The following is a 25,208-nucleotide window of genomic DNA, read 5'->3' on the forward strand; positions in this document are numbered from 1 at the left end:
TAAACAAATCGAAGAGAATACGTGCTATTTTTTAAAAAATATCTAAATCTTAATAATAATAGATTATTTTTAAATTTATGTGGAGAAACACGGGTTAATTATATTTAAAAAGAATTAAATGATAAAATAATTTTCAATGTAATGAAAAAAAGTTAATTTGGTAACATTATTTCCAATTCTTATTGTTACGCATTAAATAAGATAGAACAATAAATCTCTAAGAGTGTCATCGATCCAAGTGTCCGATTTTCATCAAGGCAAATCTGACTAGTAAACAAAATAAATATCAAATTACACTCTAGATATCTATATTTAACTTTCTACTCGCGACTTCTGATTTTTTTTAAACATGAATATTCATATGCAATTATTTTAACCATATGACAAATTTCGCATTCCTTACTAAATTACTAAAAACTTTTAATAATTTAAACATCCAGTATCAGAGCAGAAAACACATAGAATCATTTAAATAGAAAAAAGTTTATTTATTTACAACAAGTGGTTCAAACTATTGACATATGGGTATTTATAATATGCACGATTATTTATGTACAAATAGTATGATAGATATAAACAATGTTACGTTGAATGGGAGCCTGATACGGTCCAATACTTTAACCATACAAACGAATAAATAGGCCCGTACACGGGGTACAGTACATGAGATAAACGCGACAACAGAAAACAAGGTCATGCCAAATCATCCTTGGACAAATTGAAGACGAGATGGTAACCATGGCAACCGGTTTTCTAGGTACAGACATATACGAAAACTAAATACAGGACCGAAGGAACTAGAGCGGGATCCGGGGGTGGAAGACTGGGAGTGGCCAATTAACTGTTAAAAGGCACATGGCATCAACAGACGGTGATGGTGACGTTGATACCCAGGTTACCGTTATCAGCGAAAAGCTGGGCTACGTTGTTATCGAACACTAGACAGTCGCTGTTCATGATGGCCGACTGCACTCCTTCGTGAATGCTGCGAGGCGTCGCCTCCCACATCAGTCGTCGTTTCTGTGTATTCAATTCCAACCTGGTAATGTAAGAAACAAAAGTTACAACTTCGTAAAGACTCTTCGGTTAAACAACATACAAGAAACACAAGTTGAGCCGAGTCTCACCATCAGCGCAAAATATAAAGATCGATGAGGGCAATGAAACACTTTTAACCTTGATTTTTCCCCCTATAATATATATCTAGGAAGAAAAGACGAAAATTTTCAATTTAAACGGAACGTGCTCTTCCGGATAAAAATAGAAATAAAAATTGAAAAGTCTTCCTTCGGATTGCAATGTCAGTTGGTGACATTCCATCCAAGAAAAATGGAAAAAGCAATGCACAGTCAGAATCTATTTTCGAAGAAAGAGTGGTATGCAATGTTGAGCCATAAATTACAACTGTTCTACCTTCATCTTCACCTCTAAAGTGCTAGCCTGTAGTCATGTAGACAGCATATTATACCTAATAGGACGTTAACGATTCATTCGAATTTTTAACTTGATAGTATTCAAAACTTGATCTAAATAACTTAAAAACGAGTGGAAGGCACAATACTAATTTTTCACAGAAAGAAAAAAAATTTAATTTTTAAATATTATAAGAGAATAACCAATATGTAAGCAGTATAAAATTAATATGTAATAATTCACTTTTCTCTAAAAGCTTCTTTAGAATTTTGTTTATATACACAATATATAGGGAGACAGGAACCAATAAAAATTTAAACGCAAGAAGTGCCATCTGTTATCCTCAACTTAAACTATAATTTGTATCACAATGCTTAAAGATAAGTAATGCATTAAAAATCAAAGTAACTTCTGTATACATACAGAAATCGAATTTTGACAAATATTTTATATTATTATTATTATTATTATATTTTATAAATAAAGCAATTTAGAATTTAAAGTGTTTCATTTAATCATTTGCACTGTAATTATTTTATGTACAGTACATGAAGTATAATACATCTCAGTGTATAGATTTATGTTTAAAGTTTCCTCTGTAAAAATATAACCAAGAACTAATTTATGCTGGACTACTAGTAATAAATCCTTCATAAATATCGAGGATTTATTACTGAACTCATTAAAACATACTAAAGTCTGTGCGCTAAATATTTACTTATGTTTTGGACCAGTGTTTTTCAACTTTCTTAAATACGCGACCCCTTTACAAGTTAAACAATTCTGGGACCCCCCAGGGCCATATTAAAACTATATCAGTGATTTTAAAAACTACGTATTTAATTTTCTTTCTGTTGACACCTAAATATCAACTGAAAAACCAATTGTACTGTAAAATAAACAGATACAGCCTTCTCACTGAAATTGTAGTTTTCTTTATTGTAGTGTAGGACCTACAAAACACTTGTCTTTTTCTTTTATCCGCGACCCCCTGGGGGTCGCGACCCACAGGTTGAAAAACACTGTTCTGGACTAATCATTTATTTAATCTTCTGGATATTGAAACTTGTAATCCAGATATAATTTGATAATATCAATAGGCTATCTGAATCATTTAATGAAACAAAAATAAATAGATTATTATTTTAAATATATACTTCAAAAATTAAAAATTTCATTGCAATTTAATTTCTATTTATGAAAAATATAATTTTTGTCATTCTTACCATGTTCCAAGTATGTGTTTTTATAAAATTGATTAATAACAGAAATTTCATCTGCATAACATTTTTTACAGATGATTTGACTTAACCAATTGACTTAATTTTTGTGGAAAAGATTAAATAAATCTTTTAAAATTAAATGTTAAGAATAAAGATTAAGTAATTACAGTATTAGTAATCATATTAAAAAATTTAACTTAATACTGTAGTATTTAAAAATTACATAGATTATCATAATCATTGCGATTAAATAAAAAGTTAAACTGAAACTTTATAATGAACAAAAATGCATACTTAAAGTATTACAAAATATAAAAATTTTCACTCATTTTCATAATTTCTATTATTTTATATCTTAAATAATTGTTATTAGCAAAAGACAGGTTCATGTTAATCATCTCACTAATTGATGTTAACCCATTTTGATATACTTCTTTAACTATGTAAGCATTTGTTTTATTAACCTAAGTTAAAATTATTGCTTTCTAAAACATTCATTTTTAGAAATTTAACTATGACAATTTTTTTTTAATTTAGAAAAGTTTTCCATATAAAATCAATACATGAAAAAAAATTAATTTTTTAGCGGAAATTAAAATAAAAGCAAATTTTATCAAAACAGAAGAAAATTCTTTTTCTGTAGTAAAAATTTATTCAATTAGCAAAAGCAGATTAAATTTTTTCTTCGCTTTCTGTTTACAACATTAGAAGGAATGTCTATACCCCAGCTGATAAAAAAAATAAATTTATCAAAAAAAATTTTTTTTTATNGACAAAATTTTGTTAATATTGTAAATACAATTAATGCAAAACAGAAATTATACATAAAAAAATATAGAATAAAAACTTAAATTAAAAACCTTTGTACACGAATACTGGAACGCATATAAATTAACACTCAAAAACCTTAACAGTCCAGTACTAAATATTCAATGGAAAATAAATGAGATTTGAACAAGTACATTCGAAGAACAAAAATTACTGCTTGTGCTGTTCCAGGTTTTTGAAAATAATTTCATAATTTTTGTTCTTTGAATCTCACTGATTTTTTTAAACTTAAGAAGACCGAAAGTACAGTCAAAAACGTTTGTTTTCTATTAAATATTTAGTACTGGACTGTTNTATATACAGTAGAACCTCGATTATCCAAACCTCTATTATCCGGATTGTTCAAAAACAAAAATTTTACAAATTTGCTGATTTGCACTTGGCGAATTACGATACTGTTTATGTACGTGATGAAATGAATAACTTTGTTTCAACAACGTCTCACCCAGCACAGTGGTCGTAAACTCAAATATATTTTGCGTCATAATAAAAAATATAACTTGACATACCCGTATTTCTAAATAATTTATATTCAAATTACATCATTTCTATGACCAAGGGCGGCGTATGGGCAACGTGGGCCATACGCCGCCCTTGGTCATAGAAATGATGACGCGATAGAAATGACACGCGAGGCGTGAGACCCTTCGGACCTATGCCTCGCGGTCCGAAGGGCCTCACGCCTCGAAGGTTTATGCATTACTTAAAAGCCGCGAACGCGACGAAAAAGTTTTAGTCGTCATAAAACGACAAATAGTTTGTCAAATTTTTATTCATAAAAATGCAGTTTCAACTGCTTTTTATTTTATAAAATCCGTCTTCTTGCTCCACCAGAGGGCCTTTTAAACAATAGGTAGTCTGTTAGCGCTGGTCAGTAGTAGTCCAAATTCAATACGAACGTTTGTTTCTTGAAAATTTGATCACGATTTAAATACAGTATTTATTTTTAATATTACCGATATGTCATCGAAAAGAAAATGTGTTGTGTTATCATTAAAAGACAAATTAAAGTATTTGTTTCGATTATCCGAATTCTTCATTATCCGGACTATCTTCATCCCCAATTAGTCCGGATAATCGAGGTTCTACTGTATATGTAAATGACAGAAATTAACTAAGATAATAACATTATTATAAATTGTTTCAGATCATCTTATTTAATAGCACAGTTATGATCCCTTGTTAAAATTTCAAATAATCCTCTGAAGCATTTAATATTCCAGATGTTTTTCACATACAACTAAAAGTTGTATGACACTTACAATGATAAAACTTTAAAGCTATGAAAACTATTTATTTATTCAATTGCTATTTATCCTGTTGAGGAAATTTATTTTATATAAATTAGTCATTAATCATAATAATTATCATTTTAGAAGCTTAAAATGAGATTTACTTTGAAAAAACCTACTTCTTCCAAAAAAGTTTTGTTTTTTTATATTGTTTCCTCCTTGAGTATTTTAAAAACAAAATAGCACTATGCCCATTGTGAATTTCATAAATAAATTATATTATTTATTTGTTTAATCATCAGTTGCCTGTATACAACCTTTATAGAAGAAATGCTATCCTTGAATTGATGATAATTTTAAAATAATTTTGTTAATTCTTTTTTTAACACTATACAGATAAAAAAAAATATTTTGTACTCTTAACAAGAAAGTAGATAATAAAACGACTTTTAAAGTCGCACATTTAAAAACCTGTAATTATTATTAAAATTTTAATCAAATTCTTCATTAAATACAATACTAACAAATTTTTAATTAAAATCTATCATCAAATATAAATATGAACACAGAGTAACAAATTATTTGAAACAGCTTGTAAGTTAAATAATAAGTCAATTATGTAACAATATTAAAATGTTTTACTCAGAGAAAAAAAATATTGTAGATTTTGTATAAGCAGATCTAAAATTATAATTAAAAGCTGATTTGAATAATTAAATTTCATAATTATAAGTAAAAATCCTTCAATTTAAAAAACACATTTTAAATATTTGTAGCACATATTTTACTTTCAAAATGCTTATTCAATATCTATTTTCTTTTTGTTTCAATTTTGTAGTATTTATCATTAATATTTGTGATTACATAAATTCATTATACTTTACTTAGATCTAAAAAAAAATAATTCTTAAAACTAAAGGAAAACTGTAGAATATATTAAATTAATTTAATAAAAAAATATATAAAAGTATTAAAGCCTTAAAAATACATTCTAAGTATTAATCTTATGTTTTAATTATATACAGACAAAATTTTGTTAATATTGTAAATACAATTAATGCAAAACAGAAATTATANATTTATGCTTCAGTATATACAATTTATATTCTCTAGAAATATGTTAAGAAGTTTGCAATTTTATCCAAACTTTTCATAAAATAATTTATATGTCAAACTTAATTTTCAAATTTACATTTTAATTAAAACACTATTCATAAATGATATTTTTCATCGCCATCCTTGTTTTTAACTTCAATTAACTTTTTTATTTAAAGTTAATTAAATTTTAAAAACAAGAATCAGTTTTTATAGTTCTCCTAGCATATTATAAGTTATCTCTAATGACCTTCACAAGTTATCTATAATTAAGCCCTGATAGTCATTTCAGTCTTATATAACAAGTATTAGTTTTCAACAAGAAAAAAGTATGTTATAACAGTTTCAATTAAAATATAAACTATGAGTAAATTTTTATAGTATTTTCTCAGCGATGTAAAATTTAACTTTTTGCTAAAATAAATTCTATCATATCATTCAATACACAAACCAATTTCCTTTCTACTCTAATATGCAATGCTCTAATATTTTAAAATATTTCTCAAAAATAAAAACTGTTTGTATTTTTGTTATACAGTAGTGTCCCAGAAACTTGACTCTTCATCATTCAACATTATGCAAAATTTGTTATGTTATTTAAAAAAGGTCATCTAATTTCTACCTCTATAGCTTAACACTAGGATCAAATAAGTTTGTTTATTTATTTATCACAATTACAAATGGAAGTATCATGTATATGATGTAAGATTTATTCCTCATCTAACAATAAAGCCCAAATACATACATAAAAATACAAAAAAGTGAGTTAAAAGCATAAAAAAAGGAGGATATGATAACAATAAAACAAAAATATTAAAAATAAGAATTATAAAGGGTAGATTTACAAATGCATTTAAAATGATTAAAATCTTCATGTAGTAGATTTTCAATATTTGTCATGTTACAAGAAATGTGATAAAAGTATGATCTTTGTAAAATGGACAGTCTGTAAAAGGGAGTAAAAACACATGATGTATTGGGTAAATTCCACTGAAATATTCTTAAGTGTAGCCAATATCACTGTACAGTACATATCCATTAAAATATTTATGTTAAGATAATTAGTTGAAATATTCAACAGATTCTTTAAAGATCAGAAGACCCAATCTATCAAGTTATTATTATTCATTGGTGACATTTGATAATAAGATTATAGTCATTACTTTATTTTTAATTATAACATTACAATAATAGTTCAAAATTATCATATATTTAGTTACAAATATAATAAAATAAACCAACTTTCAACATTTTTATAAATAAATAAATATATCACTTAATATATAACAAACTTTAATTTCAGTCCTTCAAAAGATTTTGAATTTTTTATTTTCTACTTACATTAAATATTTATTCTTTGTCAATGTTTGTAAATAATTTATTTTTTGTACACATTTATGGCAGTACTAGGATGTGTGAATTGTATGATAACTAGACTTAATTCTTAATTGTATGATAACTAGACATATGAGTGTAATAAGTACAATATGTTCAAAGAAAGTAGTAGTTTTTTAATTATAAACTGCATAAACAATCAATTCATTAAATTGTGAACTTTTGTTAGGCAAAATAAAATATATTAGACACAGATTTATCTGTAAATTTACATACTGTATTTGGAATTTCTATACATTCAATTTACCAACTATTGCATTTAGAGTTAAATAGATTAAGTTGATCCAATGAGTCTTCATGGAAAATATCATTTAATTCAGACCTATAACACTGATGGAATCTTACTAAATGTGCTTACATATTAGTAATCTAACTATTTCTGGAAAGGAATGACAATTAAATTTAATGAACTAGAGCATTAATGATAAAACTGACTATTTGAAAAATCCAGTTTTGGCAATGTACCAATAAAATATCTATTAACTAAATAAATTGCCTACTATTTAAGGCACTAATAGCATAACAATTGTGTGATCTGGAAAGTAGATGAAGTATAAAAGTCAAAAATTACTTAAAGTAGTGCTTTGTTATTTAATGTGACTGGTTTAAATCATGAATGACAAAAATTTAAGATTAATAGATGTGTCAAATGTTACTAAATTAACTACTATTTTTAATAAAATTAAGGTGACTTATATTGATAACTTTAATTTATAAAAGTTTTTTGTTTAAGATACAATTTCTAGATTTATTACTGCTTTACTTGTTTGTTTATTTGTTTCTTTGGCTTCAAACAATTATAAAGGACTGTTAATGAGCCAAATCTACAGTTGAACCAATTATGTCCAAAGTCAATTATACATATTTTCTGTATGAAATAAACTTTGTTAATTTATTTACCTCAGAATTTAAGAAAATAATCTGCCATAAAATGAAGAAATAATGATGGATTATATTTAATGAATTTTTTTTAACAAAGTTGTATACAGTATAAAGAAATGCTTTCTTCATGAAGATAACAAATAGTATAAGTAGCTTTTTTAAATAAATTAAATATATACATTTTTAAAAAANAATTATATTTAAAAAGAATTAAATGATAAAATAATTTTCAATGTAATGAAAAAAAGTTAATTTGGTAACATTATTTCCAATTCTTATTGTTACGCATTAAATAAGATAGAACAATAAATCTCTAAGAGTGTCATCGATCCAAGTGTCCGATTTTCATCAAGGCAAATCTGACTAGTAAACAAAATAAATATCAAATTACACTCTAGATATCTATATTTAACTTTCTACTCGCGACTTCTGATTTTTTTTAAACATGAATATTCATATGCAATTATTTTAACCATATGACAAATTTCGCATTCCTTACTAAATTACTAAAAACTTTTAATAATTTAAACATCCAGTATCAGAGCAGAAAACACATAGAATCATTTAAATAGAAAAAAGTTTATTTATTTACAACAAGTGGTTCAAACTATTGACATATGGGTATTTATAATATGCACGATTATTTATGTACAAATAGTATGATAGATATAAACAATGTTACGTTGAATGGGAGCCTGATACGGTCCAATACTTTAACCATACAAACGAATAAATAGGCCCGTACACGGGGTACAGTACATGAGATAAACGCGACAACAGAAAACAAGGTCATGCCAAATCATCCTTGGACAAATTGAAGACGAGATGGTAACCATGGCAACCGGTTTTCTAGGTACAGACATATACGAAAACTAAATACAGGACCGAAGGAACTAGAGCGGGATCCGGGGGTGGAAGACTGGGAGTGGCCAATTAACTGTTAAAAGGCACATGGCATCAACAGACGGTGATGGTGACGTTGATACCCAGGTTACCGTTATCAGCGAAAAGCTGGGCTACGTTGTTATCGAACACTAGACAGTCGCTGTTCATGATGGCCGACTGCACTCCTTCGTGAATGCTGCGAGGCGTCGCCTCCCACATCAGTCGTCGTTTCTGTGTATTCAATTCCAACCTGGTAATGTAAGAAACAAAAGTTACAACTTCGTAAAGACTCTTCGGTTAAACAACATACAAGAAACACAAGTTGAGCCGAGTCTCACCATCAGCGCAAAATATAAAGATCGATGAGGGCAATGAAACACTTTTAACCTTGATTTTTCCCCCTATAATATATATCTAGGAAGAAAAGACGAAAATTTTCAATTTAAACGGAACGTGCTCTTCCGGATAAAAATAGAAATAAAAATTGAAAAGTCTTCCTTCGGATTGCAATGTCAGTTGGTGACATTCCATCCAAGAAAAATGGAAAAAGCAATGCACAGTCAGAATCTATTTTCGAAGAAAGAGTGGTATGCAATGTTGAGCCATAAATTACAACTGTTCTACCTTCATCTTCACCTCTAAAGTGCTAGCCTGTAGTCATGTAGACAGCATATTATACCTAATAGGACGTTAACGATTCATTCGAATTTTTAACTTGATAGTATTCAAAACTTGATCTAAATAACTTAAAAACGAGTGGAAGGCACAATACTAATTTTTCACAGAAAGAAAAAAAATTTAATTTTTCCACTTTTGTCTATAGCTTAATTTAATAGAAGTTTTTGTTAATTCCAAAAAATTTAAAATAATTAACTAACCTATAAATAAAATTTTCTGCTTGCTTTCGAGAGCCAATTAGCTGAACAATGGCAAAGAATTGCTGATGACCATCATATTTTTCTTGTTTTTCTAAAACCAACATGAAGTGATGACCAAAACATGATTGCATCATTACCCAGTCTACTGCTCCCGGAAGATTAATATCTGTAGCTAAGAACACAATATCTTCTCCTAGGTGATAGAAAAATTTGAGAATTCAAATTATATTACATAAAAAAATCATAAATTTTAAATAAAAATTAAGATATACATTTTTGAAAGAAATAAAATTCATTTTACTCTTTAAGTTTTAATACAATTAATAAAGTTAATTTTAAAAACAATATTATAATTTTTAAGCAACAAACTGATTCCACTTTTTTTTAATTCACAGGTATGACAAATCTCACTTTCCAAAGATGTTATTTTTTATTACAATTATGAATTTGAATATCAAATTGAAATATTTAGACTTATACTCAGAGAATATATCTCATTTATTTGAATTTCAGCAATCTTTCTTTCAAATTACTCAAAATAATCTGATGATAATACATCTCTAACAATACATCTTATAACTAAAGACAACTCCATGAATATAAATGTTAGAAAAATCTTGAAAAAGTTGAAGGAATCAGGATATTTATTTGGATTAAGCCTTAATATAAAGGCTTAATCCTTTATATTAAGGCTTTATCCAAATAAATATCCTGACTCCTTTTACTCTTTCAAGTTTTATCTAGCATTTAATATCTTATTAATTATATAACTATCAGCTTATAATAATAAGCTGATATAATAATAATGCATTTATAATAATAATAATAATAATAAATGCATCCACACAAAAACAACTTCATCAACTCCTACAAATCACACATTCATACACTAAGGACATACAAATGGAGTTTGGCCTAGACAAATGCAAAAAACTACACATAGAAAAAGGAATCCTGAAGAAAGAAGATTTTGCACTTGGAAATGGAGACGTTATTGAATCCATGGAAGAGGGCGAGTTCTACAAGTACTTAGGATTCCAACAGGCCAAACTAACAGAACATACACAAATAAAGCAACGATTAATTAAAGAATACCAAAGTAGGTTAAACGCTATACTTAGANTACACAAACCAATTTCCTTTCTACTCTAATATGCAATGCTCTAATATTTTAAAATATTTCTCAAAAATAAAAACTGTTTGTATTTTTGTTATACAGTAGTGTCCCAGAAACTTGACTCTTCATCATTCAACATTATGCAAAATTTGTTATGTTATTTAAAAAAGGTCATCTAATTTCTACCTCTATAGCTTAACACTAGGATCAAATAAGTTTGTTTATTTATTTATCACAATTACAAATGGAAGTATCATGTATATGATGTAAGATTTATTCCTCATCTAACAATAAAGCCCAAATACATACATAAAAATACAAAAAAGTGAGTTAAAAGCATAAAAAAAGGAGGATATGATAACAATAAAACAAAAATATTAAAAATAAGAATTATAAAGGGTAGATTTACAAATGCATTTAAAATGATTAAAATCTTCATGTAGTAGATTTTCAATATTTGTCATGTTACAAGAAATGTGATAAAAATATGATCTTTGTAAAATGGACAGTCTGTAAAAGGGAGTAAAAACACATGATGTATTGGGTAAATTCCACTGAAATATTCTTAAGTGTAGCCAATATCACTGTACAGTACATATCCATTAAAATATTTATGTTAAGATAATTAGTTGAAATATTCAACATATTCTTTAAAGATCAGAAGACCCAATCTATCAAGTTGTTATTATTTATTAGTGACATTTGATAATAGCATCAATTCCATGTGTTAACAAAGAATGCAAGTGTTTTTCCAAGTTGCCACTGCAAAAAATCATGATGAGAATATCATTAACTCAAAAGTAGCCTCTGAATAGCTAATAGCTTTTTTTAATTAAAGTTTAACTACAAGTAGAAATAGTCACTAATAGTATGTAGTTAATAAGTTACATATATAAATTTGCAAAAATTCTTCACAAAATACCTTTACAAAATTCAGTTATTTAGACTAGCATCATCATTACGTTATAGAACTCATCATTTTCAGTAACTCATCACCTTCTCGGTTCACATTAAGCCAAGTTTGTGGGACTCTACTATATAGATATTTTATATATTATTGATTGGTATCAAGCATTGAAACATTCAACTCTTGGATTTATTGAACATTTTTCTTTCTTAACAGAAAAAATTATATTTCTTGAGACTATACAAGATGAATCAATTTCTTTCGGTTCCTTCATCATCTTGTATGTATAGTCTCAAGAAATATAATTTTTTCTGTTAAAATAAATTCATCCCAGCAATTTTTTAAAATGAACATTTTTTTCTCTCAAGATATCGAAAATCTATGGACCAAATATGTTCAGAATTGCATTTCTACAAATTATACCAAATTATAAATTCTATTCTTGTAAATTATAATATGTATTCAGTTTCCACATTCAAAAGTAATTGTTCTAATCTTTCATAGGAATTCATAAAGATGCATCCCATAGTCCATAGATGCAATGTAATAAACATGTCTTCTGTTCTTAACTATTAATTTTTCTTATTGAAAACTTTAATAATGTTAAATAAAGGACAAGAAAACAATAACTAATGCATAAGTAATCTTTTATTTAAAATACAAAATGAAAACACAGCAAAAAATATTTGTTGTAGATACAGCAATATATCAGGTTACCATATATCCTCATTTTGGAAATAATACTAATTGTTTTCATACATTTTTATGAATTCTCTGATTTGTATTTCCAGTGATTAGACACTTTTTCTTCACTCTGGCAGTACCCCAGAAAAATGGAAAGATTTTTCTCTAATGTAAACAGTGCAGTGTTAAATTCAGAATTCAGAAGTTGCCTACCTAACCAATTGTATCAGAAATAAAAAAGTGTTTCCAATTCCAATGTTACATTTTTATCATGTTTTTGCTTTCTTTGTCTAATTTTGATTTTCATTAGCAACCTGCAATTTTTGGTCATATGTGGAGGATTTAGAGTTTGTTGTGTTTACTATTTATAATAATATACAGTTTATCCACTTATATTCATCAAATAAATTGTTTTTTTAAATCAACCTATCATGTGAAGTATCTAGAAATAAACTTTTATTTATTATAATATACAGAAAAATAATTGTTTAAGAAATCTGAAAACACATTAATTATCATCTAGTGATGTTTCAAAAATGTTGCTTTATGTTGCTTGCATAATATTAATGATTAATTTTAATTGTTTCAGATGATCAATGAATACGCTGAAGAGATAATTGCAAATTTACAGTCAAACTATCACAAAAATATCCATGCTTTTGTCCTGAAAGACAAGAATGGAAAACTGAATAAATTACTTTTAATACATAAACATGTGTCAATTGAAAAACCACAAAGTGCAAGACAGAATTACCTAATACTACTGAGAAACATTTAAAGTGTGAGAGGAATTTTCCTCTCCAACACACTTTAAATATAGTAATAATATGTAATACTAAGATTTCATCAGAAAAATTGACAAATTTTCTTTGGACTGGAAGACACAGCAAGTGTTGCTGAAGGTGCTTTGCTTTCCATACTGTTGCATATCACTATAATTTCAATTTCATGGATTGTATACCAGAATTACTGAAAAAAATTTTCTGACTTGAAAACAGCAACTAATGTGTCAAGTACTAAAACAAAACAAAAAACAGAAGCAAATAGTGAATTCTGTGCTAATTCCCCATTCAACAGAAGTTTCAATAAAATCTCTTGCAAATATTTCCTTCTTTTGATGTTTCAATTTATTCAACAATTTCAATTTATCAAAAAATCTCAGAACTTTCATTTGTCATTTACTTTAAAATCAGTGATAACTACATTTATATATATATAAATTATTAAGAATTTAATCTTCATAATTATAAAATTTTGAAGTTATTTTAATGTAAAATTTAATTTTTCCACTTTTGTCTATAGCTTAATTTAATAGAAGTTTTTGTTAATTCCAAAAAATTTAAAATAATTAACTAACCTATAAATAAAATTTTCTGCTTGCTTTCGAGAGCCAATTAGCTGAACAATGGCAAAGAATTGCTGATGACCATCATATTTTTCTTGTTTTTCTAAAACCAACATGAAGTGATGACCAAAACATGATTGCATCATTACCCAGTCTACTGCTCCCGGAAGATTAATATCTGTAGCTAAGAACACAATATCTTCTCCTAGGTGATAGAAAAATTTGAGAATTCAAATTATATTACATAAAAAAATCATAAATTTTAAATAAAAATTAAGATATACATTTTTGAAAGAAATAAAATTCATTTTACTCTTTAAGTTTTAATACAATTAATAAAGTTAATTTTAAAAACAATATTATAATTTTTAAGCAACAAACTGATTCCAATTTTTTTTAATTCACAGGTATGACAAATCTCACTTTCCAAAGATGTTATTTTTTATTACCATTATGAATTTGAATATCAAATTGAAATATTTAGACTTATACTCAGAGAATATATCTCATTTATTTGAATTTCAGCAATCTTTCTTTCAAATTACTCAAAATAATCTGATGATAATACATCTCTAACAATACATCTTATAACTAAAGACAACTCCATGAATATAAATGTTAGAAAAATCTTGAAAAAGTTGAAGGAATCAGGATATTTATTTGGATTAAGCCTTAATATAAAGGCTTAATCCTTTATATTAAGGCTTTATCCAAATAAATATCCTGACTCCTTTTACTCTTTCAAGTTTTATCTAGCATTTAATATCTTATTAATTATATAACTATCAGCTTATAATAATAAGCTGATATAATAATAATGCATTTATAATAATAATAATAATAATAAATGCATCCACACAAAAACAACTTCATCAACTCCTACAAATCACACATTCATACACTAAGGACATACAAATGGAGTTTGGCCTAGACAAATGCAAAAAACTACACATAGAAAAAGGAATCCTGAAGAAAGAAGATTTTGCACTTGGAAATGGAGACGTTATTGAATCCATGGAAGAGGGCGAGTTCTACAAGTACTTAGGATTCCAACAGGCCAAACTAACAGAACATACACAAATAAAGCAACGATTAATTAAAGAATACCAAAGTAGGTTAAACNGTTATTTTCAAACAAAAATCAATACGTTTTATAGCAGCAGCTTATAATAATAATACATTATTTATTAACATTCTGTAATAGAGATGATAATGTATTTTGTATTAATGAATGATGAATTTGTATTAGTAAGATACTACAAATACAAATTCAATCCTAGTTTTTCTGTACAGGAAAACCTCAATTTAAGGGACTGTAGATTTAATGGATAAACAATTTTTGTCCTATAGGAAAAAGTTTAGAACTTTTATTACTCACAAACAGAGAATGCTAAAAGATGGATCAATGAGTCCATGAGATGATAATATACACTGAGTAATTTATAATAATTTTATTCATACTTATATATTATAACATTTTAACATATCTTGCACATTTTAGGTTTGTTGTTGGCATGTTTTTAAAACATATTTGTAAAAGTTTAAAGGACTTAGTAGTAGTGGACATCCTTTCCCCAATTAGTTCATTAAATTGAAGGTCTATTGTACTTGGAAAATATAATTTTTTAAACAATGATTAATCCCTTTTACATTTGTATATTTCAGGATATTTTTAGAAATGTTTGAATAATAATAGTTTAGACCAGTGGCGGCCAACTTCATAATAGCCGAGGCCAAAAATTCATATCTATGTTATCAGAGAAACAGAGCTTTGAATTTTGTATGTTTTAAATAGCTTCCTTATGAATAGTAATAAGAAAAAAATGTTGTAAAAAGCATTACACTAAAAATTTAATATTTATTTTCTCAGAAAGCATAAATCAAAATAATTTAAAATTATTACCAGCTTATGTTATTTTTAATAAAAACATTCAGTAATTCAAATTAAAAGAACAACTGTAATTCTCATTATGCCAATCTCCTCACAACTGAACAGTAAATTAATTTTATTCTAGTTTTATCTAATGGCAAAAATGCAAAAATTAATGTTTTCATTTATCAAACAGTACAACTATATAACAAATCGAACTGAAATTATTGATTTCTGTCTTGAAGACAATTTTGACATTTGTAGCATGGACAGATCAATATATATAATGCAAAGTAGTCAGGTCATGAATGTAATGTGCAAGATTTGCCACTATTTTCAAATTTCTCAATAATAAATGTACAAAGATTACCAGATGTGCAAACATAACTGAAATTTCATCACATTGAAATAAATTATGTCATGTCTCAAATATTCTTTTGAATAACTCAAGAATTAACAAATCTTTGTATGTGGATTCTTCTTGCTAGTCATTGGTTGATTTCAACTATGGTATATCAGATGTTTGTAAGGGTGGAGCTAAATTACTGCATGAGCCATAAAAAATGGTCTGCTGAATCATATCTAGCCTGCATATTGCCATTTCTGGTCTAGACAATTAAAGTTTATATAAATTCCATTTATATAGTAATAACAATATGCTTTTATTTTAATATTTATATTTTTCTTTAAAAAACACAAAAACAAAATCATTATATTTCAAATATAAGAGTCTAAATAAAAATGATAACTTTAACAACAATGAACAGCAGAATCACCAGAATTTTGGTTTACAATTTAAAAAATTTTCTTGAAGTTAATCTAAACAATGTATTTGAAAATACATTGATTTGTTGTCATGATATGATGATAAAGATTTTCATATGATATAAAAATCTTTGTTATCACATGTTGACAAAACATTAGATCAGATTATTTTATACTTTTTTAAGAGTAAACTGTATAAATCAATTATAAATCATAATAAAATATAGGTTTAAATCATTGATTTGACATAGCTTGTTAATGAACTGTATTCTTATTCAAAAGTGGTGCTGAAGCTGTTCTTTTAAAAGAATGAAAATTTTTCTAAGTAAAATAATTTTGGTATCTTAAGAAAGCATTGCTATTATTTATATTATTAGGGTGCCAAGTTCTCAAGAAAGTTTTAATTTATGAAATAATTAAGAAAAATAAGTTTTACAATAGAAATATGAAATGTAATATTTTCTTTTATTTATACTCATTTATGACTCTTTTTTCCAGTATGTGAACTCTATTCCAGTCTTCCAGTAGACCATGAGACAGCTAAAGTAAGTTTAATGGATATATTTTTAAAAATAAATTTGGATAGAATTTATCATTTAAATTTAATAAATAACGTAAAATATCTCTTATAAAAAAAATGTTTTCTGCTTAACAAATTTATACACTTATTTACTGTGTGTGTGTAAATAAATATATATGATATAAATGCTGTGGTGCTTTAATAAAGTGAAAAAGTAATAANTATATTTAAATTTGTGTACATAAATGTAGGGATTGTTTCTGACACCAAAACATTACAAAAAGGTTCATATGAACATGAGTCCAAAAATCCTTTGTTAGGGAGTTATGAAAGAAATTCTCTATAGTAACTTCTGATTATGTAAATCACTTATGTAAACTTGCATTTTTATGCACTTTCTTCTTTACAATTGGTCATGGCATTTGTTTTGTTTTGTCTGATTGTCTTTTTTTCTGTTTTGTGTTATTCAGAAGAAACTTTCATAACACTGTACCTAATGTTGATGTTCCGAGGGAGCATATCCAAAATGGCTTTGACCAAATTCGAAACACTCCAGGAATTTTCAATAGAGTATGGCAAAGCATGAAACACAGGCTCAGTGGATGCACCGAAGCAGGAAGAGGTCACTTGAACAATTTTTGTAAATCTATGTTATTAAATGCCTCATATGTACCATTAGCAATAAACCTTATAACTCCCTAACAAAGATTTTCGGACCCGTGTTCATACAAACTTTTTGTAATGTTTTGGTGACAGGAACACATCCCTACATTTAGGGACACCAATTATATATATATATTATATAAAATACCGTTTTACCTCTTAACAACTGCTTCAAAGCAAAAACAATATGTTAATTTATATCTTAATTCTCATATTCTTCTTTTGTACATATACAGGGTGAGGCATTTAACCTGAAAAAGTGAAATATCTCCAAAACAAAGTATTGCAGAAAAAAAATGTTTAAAATTGGATGTGTTTGTTTTAAAGACAGAAGTGTAACAGGTTTGTTTATTTATTTTGAGTATGTTTTCAAAGTCATATCAAGGTTAACTTGTTATTTTCAAACAAAAATCAATACGTTTTATAGCAGCAGCTGAATATACACAAAATAACTTTTCCTTGAAAGATTTTTCTGTTTATCACTTACTTTTAACAACATTTCTCTTTCCAAAGTAGAAATTACTATTTTTATTAGTAATACATAAAAATTTGATATTAATGAGTACATTAACCTAGCAAGTGATCAAAATGATGACCTTTAGTTTATTCTCAACACATTTTTCAATGTGTTCAAGATTGATGAACAAAAAATAGATTTTCAAATGAAAATAAGTTGATCATGATAGGACCTTGAAAACATGCTCAAAATAAAAAATAAACTTTGTTACCCTTCTTCCTTCAAAACAAACATATTCTATTTTAAACATTTTCCTCTGCAATGCTTTGTTTTGGAGATATTTCACTTTTTCAGGTTAAATGCCTCACCCTATTTAATATGATAAATCAAACAGATCTTAAAATTATTAATATGCCACAATTCCAAAAAAATCGCATCTGAATTTTTCCAATTACTAGGTCTTAGTTTATATATGAAACTTTCAGTTACTAAAAAAACGTTAAATAACACAACAAAAATCATAATTATTATAAAAATAAATTTTATTAAATATCTTCTATAAATTAAAGTGGTTAGCAAAAGTTCTAAATATGACACTACAAATTAAAGAAAAATTCACTGTAAGTAGTCTGGTATGAATTTTATTCATTTTAACTCCTTACAGGTATCTGTTATTGATGAGGAATGTGTATAAGTTTAAATGCATTCTGGTATGACTTGTACAAAGATAATTAAAAATTCTCTGATACTAAGAAAACTGGAATCTTCTAGAGAAAGCATCATTAAATATTTTCTCAATGGAAAACCTTTATTCATTTCCAATAAAAATGAAAAAATTGACAAGAGTTGTATATCATCAGGTGACAAATAAAACTTATCCTGGTACAACAGTTAAGCAAATTTAAATTTTGTAAAATTCCCATCACTATTTTCATTTCCATAATGTCCAAAATCAACAATTATTAACTTAGATCAATGTTTAATATTTCAAAAATATTTTATTAAAACTGCTTTTATAATTCAAATTAATGATGACTGTTACAGCAGGATATTCCATCATAACATGTATCCCATCAATACAACTGTAATACTAGGGCACCTGTCAGTTTTCTTCAAATCCATGAGCAATAAACAGCCACTTTTCCGATAATTTTAGGGCATGAGATTTTGAAACTTTCCCAAATGACCTAGGAAAAAATTTTATAGTAATGTTATTTAATTTGATATATATTCCAAATAATTATTTGTAGAGTGCAAAAATTACTAACTCGTATTTTAAACAATTTGAAAACTGAATTAATTTATTTTCTTATTTCTTCTTGGCTTTCTTACATTGACTTACAACACAAATACATGCAGAAATATATAATTTGCATTTTTAAAAAATATTTATCATATTTTTTAAAAATATAATTAGGGAAATTAACTATTTCTGATTACCTAGTGCAAATCTTTTATAATTGCTGATGATATAGATGCTGATGATGTTGACCACTGAGATTTTTATATATTTCCTTTGTAGTTAGAAATCTAATTAAAAAATTAATTAAATTATAAATTTTAAAAATGTAGTCAATAAATCAGTATAATAAAGTAACAATTACCTGAGAATGAATCCCTACTTTTTTCAGAGACTGTTTCTATCCATCAAGCATTTTTTTAACCTTTTATTATAATATACCTAACAGAAGGTCAAATACTTCAAGGATCATTCCATAAAACTGAACAGAATTAAAATATATTATTTCATACACTATTAGCAAAATTATAATAAATTGTACAGAAATATGTAAGCTAACTTAACTCCGTTTACAGTAGTTATGATCAATTTTAATTTTGATAAACAGAGAAATGTTGAACCATGTATTATTTGCTGCAAATATTATTTCAGACTCAACTTTTATTTTAATTTTTTTCTTTAAAATATATTGATAACAACAGTGTGAATTGCAGAGAGTATAGAGGAATGACTTTAATATCATAAGATATTTTCTATTTACTTTAATTGTTGCTAAAAACGATATTTCAAGTGAAAGTTTCTATTCATGTAAACAGAAAATAATAATAATGATAACAATGGGAAGAAAATAAACTTTTTAACTTTTCTGTTTCTATTTTAAAATTATTTGCTACAAAGTTATATATGTGAATAAACTTAAGTTTGCTCTAATATCTACTAAGAAAATAGATATCACCTGGCTATTATGTTATAGTTCCAATATTCCCAATTCTTGTTAATCATCATAATATACTCACTGTATAGAATAAATGGATACAAAAATATTATATATTCTTATCTCAATCACTTTCCCTAATCTGAATAATTCTTTCTGCCTCTCTGAATTCAGATTCTTAGTGACTTATTCATCATAATTTGTAAAAACATTTTCACAAAGATGAACAAGTTTTCACACATTCCAATATATTTTAATATATTTCAATTTTTCATGTGATTGACATAACCAAAAGATTTTGTAACCAGTAAAGTGAAAGCAAAACATATATTTTTTTAATCTTACAATGATAAAAGAAAACAAAAAACTAATTGTAAAGATTAATATTAAGCAGAATTAGAGAGAGAGCCTTATTCCCTGTGTTATAAGAAAGTATAAACAGAAAAAATAAACACTTTCAGATAAAAATTTTAGGCTTCAAGTTTAAGGAGCTAAAGATTCTTAAACATTTGATTCAGAAGAGCATGTAGAAAGAAATAAGATGGGGATACCACATAGCTTTCTCAATTCCTGAAAATAAAATTTATTATAAGTATAAATTAAAATGTTTAGTAAGAAAATATTAATAATTGAAAAGAATTGTTCAATAGATATTATGTAAGAAAACAACAATTTCTGATTTCAAAATTGTTTCTAACCACTTTTCAATAATGGTGAATTCATTACAGCCCATTTGTTCAAAAAATATCCTTTATATAAGGCATAGATGTTTACATACAGACTACAGTGTACATAAAAGATCTTTACAACTACAATTGATCATAACTTTAAATTGAAATTTGTTAAACAATTTACAATTACAGTATAGGAAGAGCAAGATAAAATATCTTTATGATCTACATGATTCTCTCAATAAAATGTTTCAGGAAAGTTATAACTGGATAACTAAACAAAGCATGCAAATATAAATATATTTTAATAAGTTTCACTGTTTGTTATTAATTAATATACAGTATTTATGAAAAAGTAATGAGTTTAAATTTTCTTCTGTAATAATGCACTGGCTAAAAGTTAAATTAATATATTATAGTTGTTACAAATAAAATAAAAACTGCATTGTTTAATAATCACAATGCTTTCCTTACACATTCAATTATATGTATTAAATGCAAGGACAGAGTTTGTTAGGATAAGAGTGTTCAAGGAAATACTATTCCAAGCAGAGATTAAGGCTGTTTTGAGTTCCTTGACACTATTATACTGCTTTTCAGCACTTTACACTATATCTGCAAAATTATCCAAAAGATTCTCTAATGGGTTGAGATTAGGAGTAAATGCTTGTCATTCATTTCAATGTTTTAATGCTCTTCTCTCTTAACCATTCCACAGTTGAATGTGCACCATCTATCTTGCTGAAATATTAAGTTTATATTATTGAGCTCAAAAAATAATTTCTAAGAATGTTTTGATGATTATCAGCATTTGATCTTGGGGAAATAAAATCCAAACTTAATTTAAACTATAAACCCTGAACTTGACAAGAAAGTTGTAGATTTTTTCATATCTCATGCCAATAAAAATGAAGCTCATCAAATGGAAATGTATGCAATTCATTCTTTTTTTTTTTTATATAGTGGAATAATAAGTCTAGGAAAAAATTTAGCAAAAGAGACAGTGGGAAATCATCATAAATGTGCTAGATAAGCTGGAAGGATTTGCAATAGAAAAATTAGTGACAAGCCTAAAAAGAAACCCAGACGTTGAAAAATTTGCCACAGCCAACAACTCAGAATATTGAATCAAACAGTCTGCACTGCTGGCTGGTATCAGCAGATGAGAATCAATCATTTTACTTGTATAAAGAGATTTTTACATACAAAAGAAAATCTTTATTAAAAATATTGAAATATTAAATCTAGAACCTACTGAGGGAACTCTACACGTCACTATCCCATCTCCACCAAAATTTACCTCAAAGTTTCTTGTTTCTTAACCTAAAAATATGCACTTCATTAGTAGATAAGAAGAATTAAAAACAGGAAATACCAGCAATTATTTGTTTTTAAAAAGCTTTTGAAATGAAACAGAAATAGATATCACTTATTTTAGCTCCTTGAAATGTTTGGAGAATTTTTCTGTTTAAATATAAACATATAAAGATTTCTTAATAATCTATTTGTTCTAACTTTAAATGTAACATGTATTAAGAAATTTTGGATCATTTATTTTATTTGAATTTGATTACAGTATTTAATAAAAATAAGTTTCCACATGTATATCCCATATCATCAAACACTTCAGTATCAAATAATAAAAGTAAATATAAAAAAAAAATTCAATAATCAATAGAAAATATCATAATTTATTAATTTTTTATTTTATTGTACCCAAATTAAAAATATAAAAATAATTTATAGTAAAAAACTGTTAAAAGTTTCTATTAAAACATTAAAATAATGGTTAATCATCAGATTAGTCACCTTAATCTGAATATTTTTTCCAAATTTTTAAAAATTTAAATCGTTATTAATAAATTCCTAACTTTATTACACATTTTATTGCTAAAATGTAATTGTATAATAAGCAGATAATCATATATATTAGTATTGAAAAACTATCAAACGTGTCTTAAAACATTTTCCCCAATGTATGTCCTGATTGAAGTGTAAATTATATTGTAGGATTCTAAACAAAGTTGCCAACTAAACAGAAGACATAGATGATGCCAACTTGATTGAAAACATTATCTTAGACTTTAACTTATGAATAAAAGAAAAAGAAAATACAAAATACAGAAAATCTTCATTAATTTGAAACTCAAGGGACAAAATAATCACAACTTCAAATTATTGGGTTTCCAATTATCCAAGATTCACATTTTTCTGTATAATACGCTAAAAGTCATGTGACTGATGTACTTTATTAAGCAAATGGAATAGCGTTATGTATACAGAACATTATTTTCATTAATTAACAATAATAATAATAATAATATAAATAAACTGCAGGTAAACAGCAGATGTCTGACAAGAATCTTACGTTACCAGAGAGGTTTTATAAAAAGTAAAGCAGGATTCCTCAAAATGTAGCCCAAATTATTTTTAAAGTTTCTCAAATAGTAGTAAGTTGCTCAAATCTAGTACCTTAGACCTACAAATATCTGAATCTGCTACTTGTAGCCCAATCTTACCTAGCAATATTTTATGAGATAAGAGAAAAAATGTATTCCATGAGTAAGATGACACCCGAAAATGTGTTACTGTAAAAGCAAAGCCATATTGTCCATATTAGAGTTATTCTTGGTCTATTGTTCTCTTATAATATGGAGACACTTCAATCTAATGAATGAGTTAACATAAGCATATCACAGTTCAAACAGAATTTTCACTTCAAATTTCAAAATAGTCACATTTTGAACTAATTTCTTAACATGTAAATTTCTATATCCTCAGCTGGGATAAAAGTAGTTACAAACTAATGGGATTTTGAACTATCCAAGTTTGAATTAAAATATCCTTTGATAAATTGTTTATATTTTTTAATATTAATCAAAACATAAATTTTTACAGTAGAACTCTCGTACAATGAACTCAGATATAATGTAACGCTGGTTTTATTGAACTGAACAGTCTAATCCCGGCAAATCTGCTATGTCTTTAATGCATTTTTCATCAGATATAGTGAACACAGTTATAATGGAAACTCTGTTACATTGAACCAATTATTATGAACCTCTGTTAGAGTGACCTCAATCACAGTGAACTCCAACTTTTGGAGTTTACCTGGTAAACCATGTGCTGTTCCTTTTCCTAGAAAATATTTGTTATTTACTAGAAAGTACCATACTATATTAGTTACTGACATTAATGTAGCCAATGACTCACACTCCTCATTAACCTAGAATTCTTTACCCTTTTGTATTCAGTCACATTCACAGTTTTGACAATTATCTTGCTACAGAAGGAGCCCTTACAGATGAAAAAATTTTGCAATCTGTGATTGCCACAGAAGAAAAAATGGAGAAAGATGAAGAGGAAAAAGAAAAAGAAAGCAATGAATGCAAGGCAATTGTTCCTATTCAGAAGGTCACTAAAAAGGTCAAGAAGGCACTGGAAATAATACGAATATGGGATTTACCAAATTTCAAGAAGAATCAGATGCAGATATATTCTCAAACAATGTTTGATAATTGGAGAAAGTGCTAAATGAAAATCTCATTAACAAGTACAAACAAAAGTCAATTAGAGATTTTTTTTGAAGTTGTACAAAATTAGTTAGTCATAATGGACAATAAAAGAGTTTCATAAATGCAGTTCTGTTGAATATTGAATGAATTATTGCAACTTTCAAGGCATTTTAATCATTCTTTTGATACATGGTTATAATGAACTTCGGATACAAAAACACTAAACCTAGTTATCCCTTACCTGTTCATTGTATCAGGTTCCACTGTATAAAAATTTGTCTTAGTTGAAAAAAAAAAAAAAATTGTATTGGAATGTGAAAAGACCCACAAGACCATTTAAATAGCATTAAAAAATTTATTAGTTTAATTTCTCAGTATACATAAAAGTTATACTATCATTCATAATAAATTTTGGATACATTGCTTAATATAAATAATACATATTTTTATTAACTTGTTACAGTAAAGATTAACAAGGAAATATATAAGCTTCAAATTATATAAATGCAATGTTTTGTTAACTAAAATACACATAAAATAGATAATTCAAGATGTTATATCATCTTAATTATTTAACTAAAAAGTGATTTTATGCTTTGGTGTAATACGTAGGTTTTTGTTAGTATTGCAGAAGACCAAGACTAGAATTTAATTTAAAAAGTTATTTTATTTAATTTGTATATAGTTAG

The 25,208-nt window shown here is 26.5% G+C and overlaps 1 protein-coding gene and 1 long non-coding RNA gene across 3 annotated transcripts in view; both read right to left on the minus strand.

Moving 5' to 3' along the window:
• Nucleotides 1-467: 467 nt before the first annotated feature.
• LOC111627445 lies at nt 468-1,886 on the minus strand. Its single transcript, XR_002757006.1, has 2 exons — nt 1,128-1,886; nt 468-1,039 (listed from the first exon to the last, which is right to left on the minus strand). It is a non-coding gene; the product is annotated as an uncharacterized LOC111627445 (long non-coding RNA).
• Nucleotides 1,887-8,631: 6,745 nt separating this feature from the next.
• The window catches only part of LOC111627444 (E3 ubiquitin-protein ligase Siah1-like), a 53,328-nt gene continuing 36,751 nt past the window's right edge, over nt 8,632-25,208 (minus strand). For both annotated transcript variants that reach the window (XM_023371010.1, XM_023371012.1), the window contains 2 exons: nt 13,897-14,089; nt 8,632-9,203 (listed from right to left, as the gene is read on the minus strand). In XM_023371010.1, the coding sequence (XP_023226778.1) occupies nt 9,026-9,203; nt 13,897-14,089 (371 nt within the window). In that variant the 3' untranslated portion in view covers nt 8,632-9,025. The remainder of the gene's footprint in view (nt 9,204-13,896; nt 14,090-25,208) is intronic.

This window comes from Centruroides sculpturatus, unplaced genomic scaffold, assembly GCF_000671375.1.
Source record: "Centruroides sculpturatus isolate CEXI.00-Female unplaced genomic scaffold, Cexi_2.0 scaffold281, whole genome shotgun sequence".
NCBI lineage: Eukaryota > Metazoa > Arthropoda > Arachnida > Scorpiones > Buthidae > Centruroides > Centruroides sculpturatus.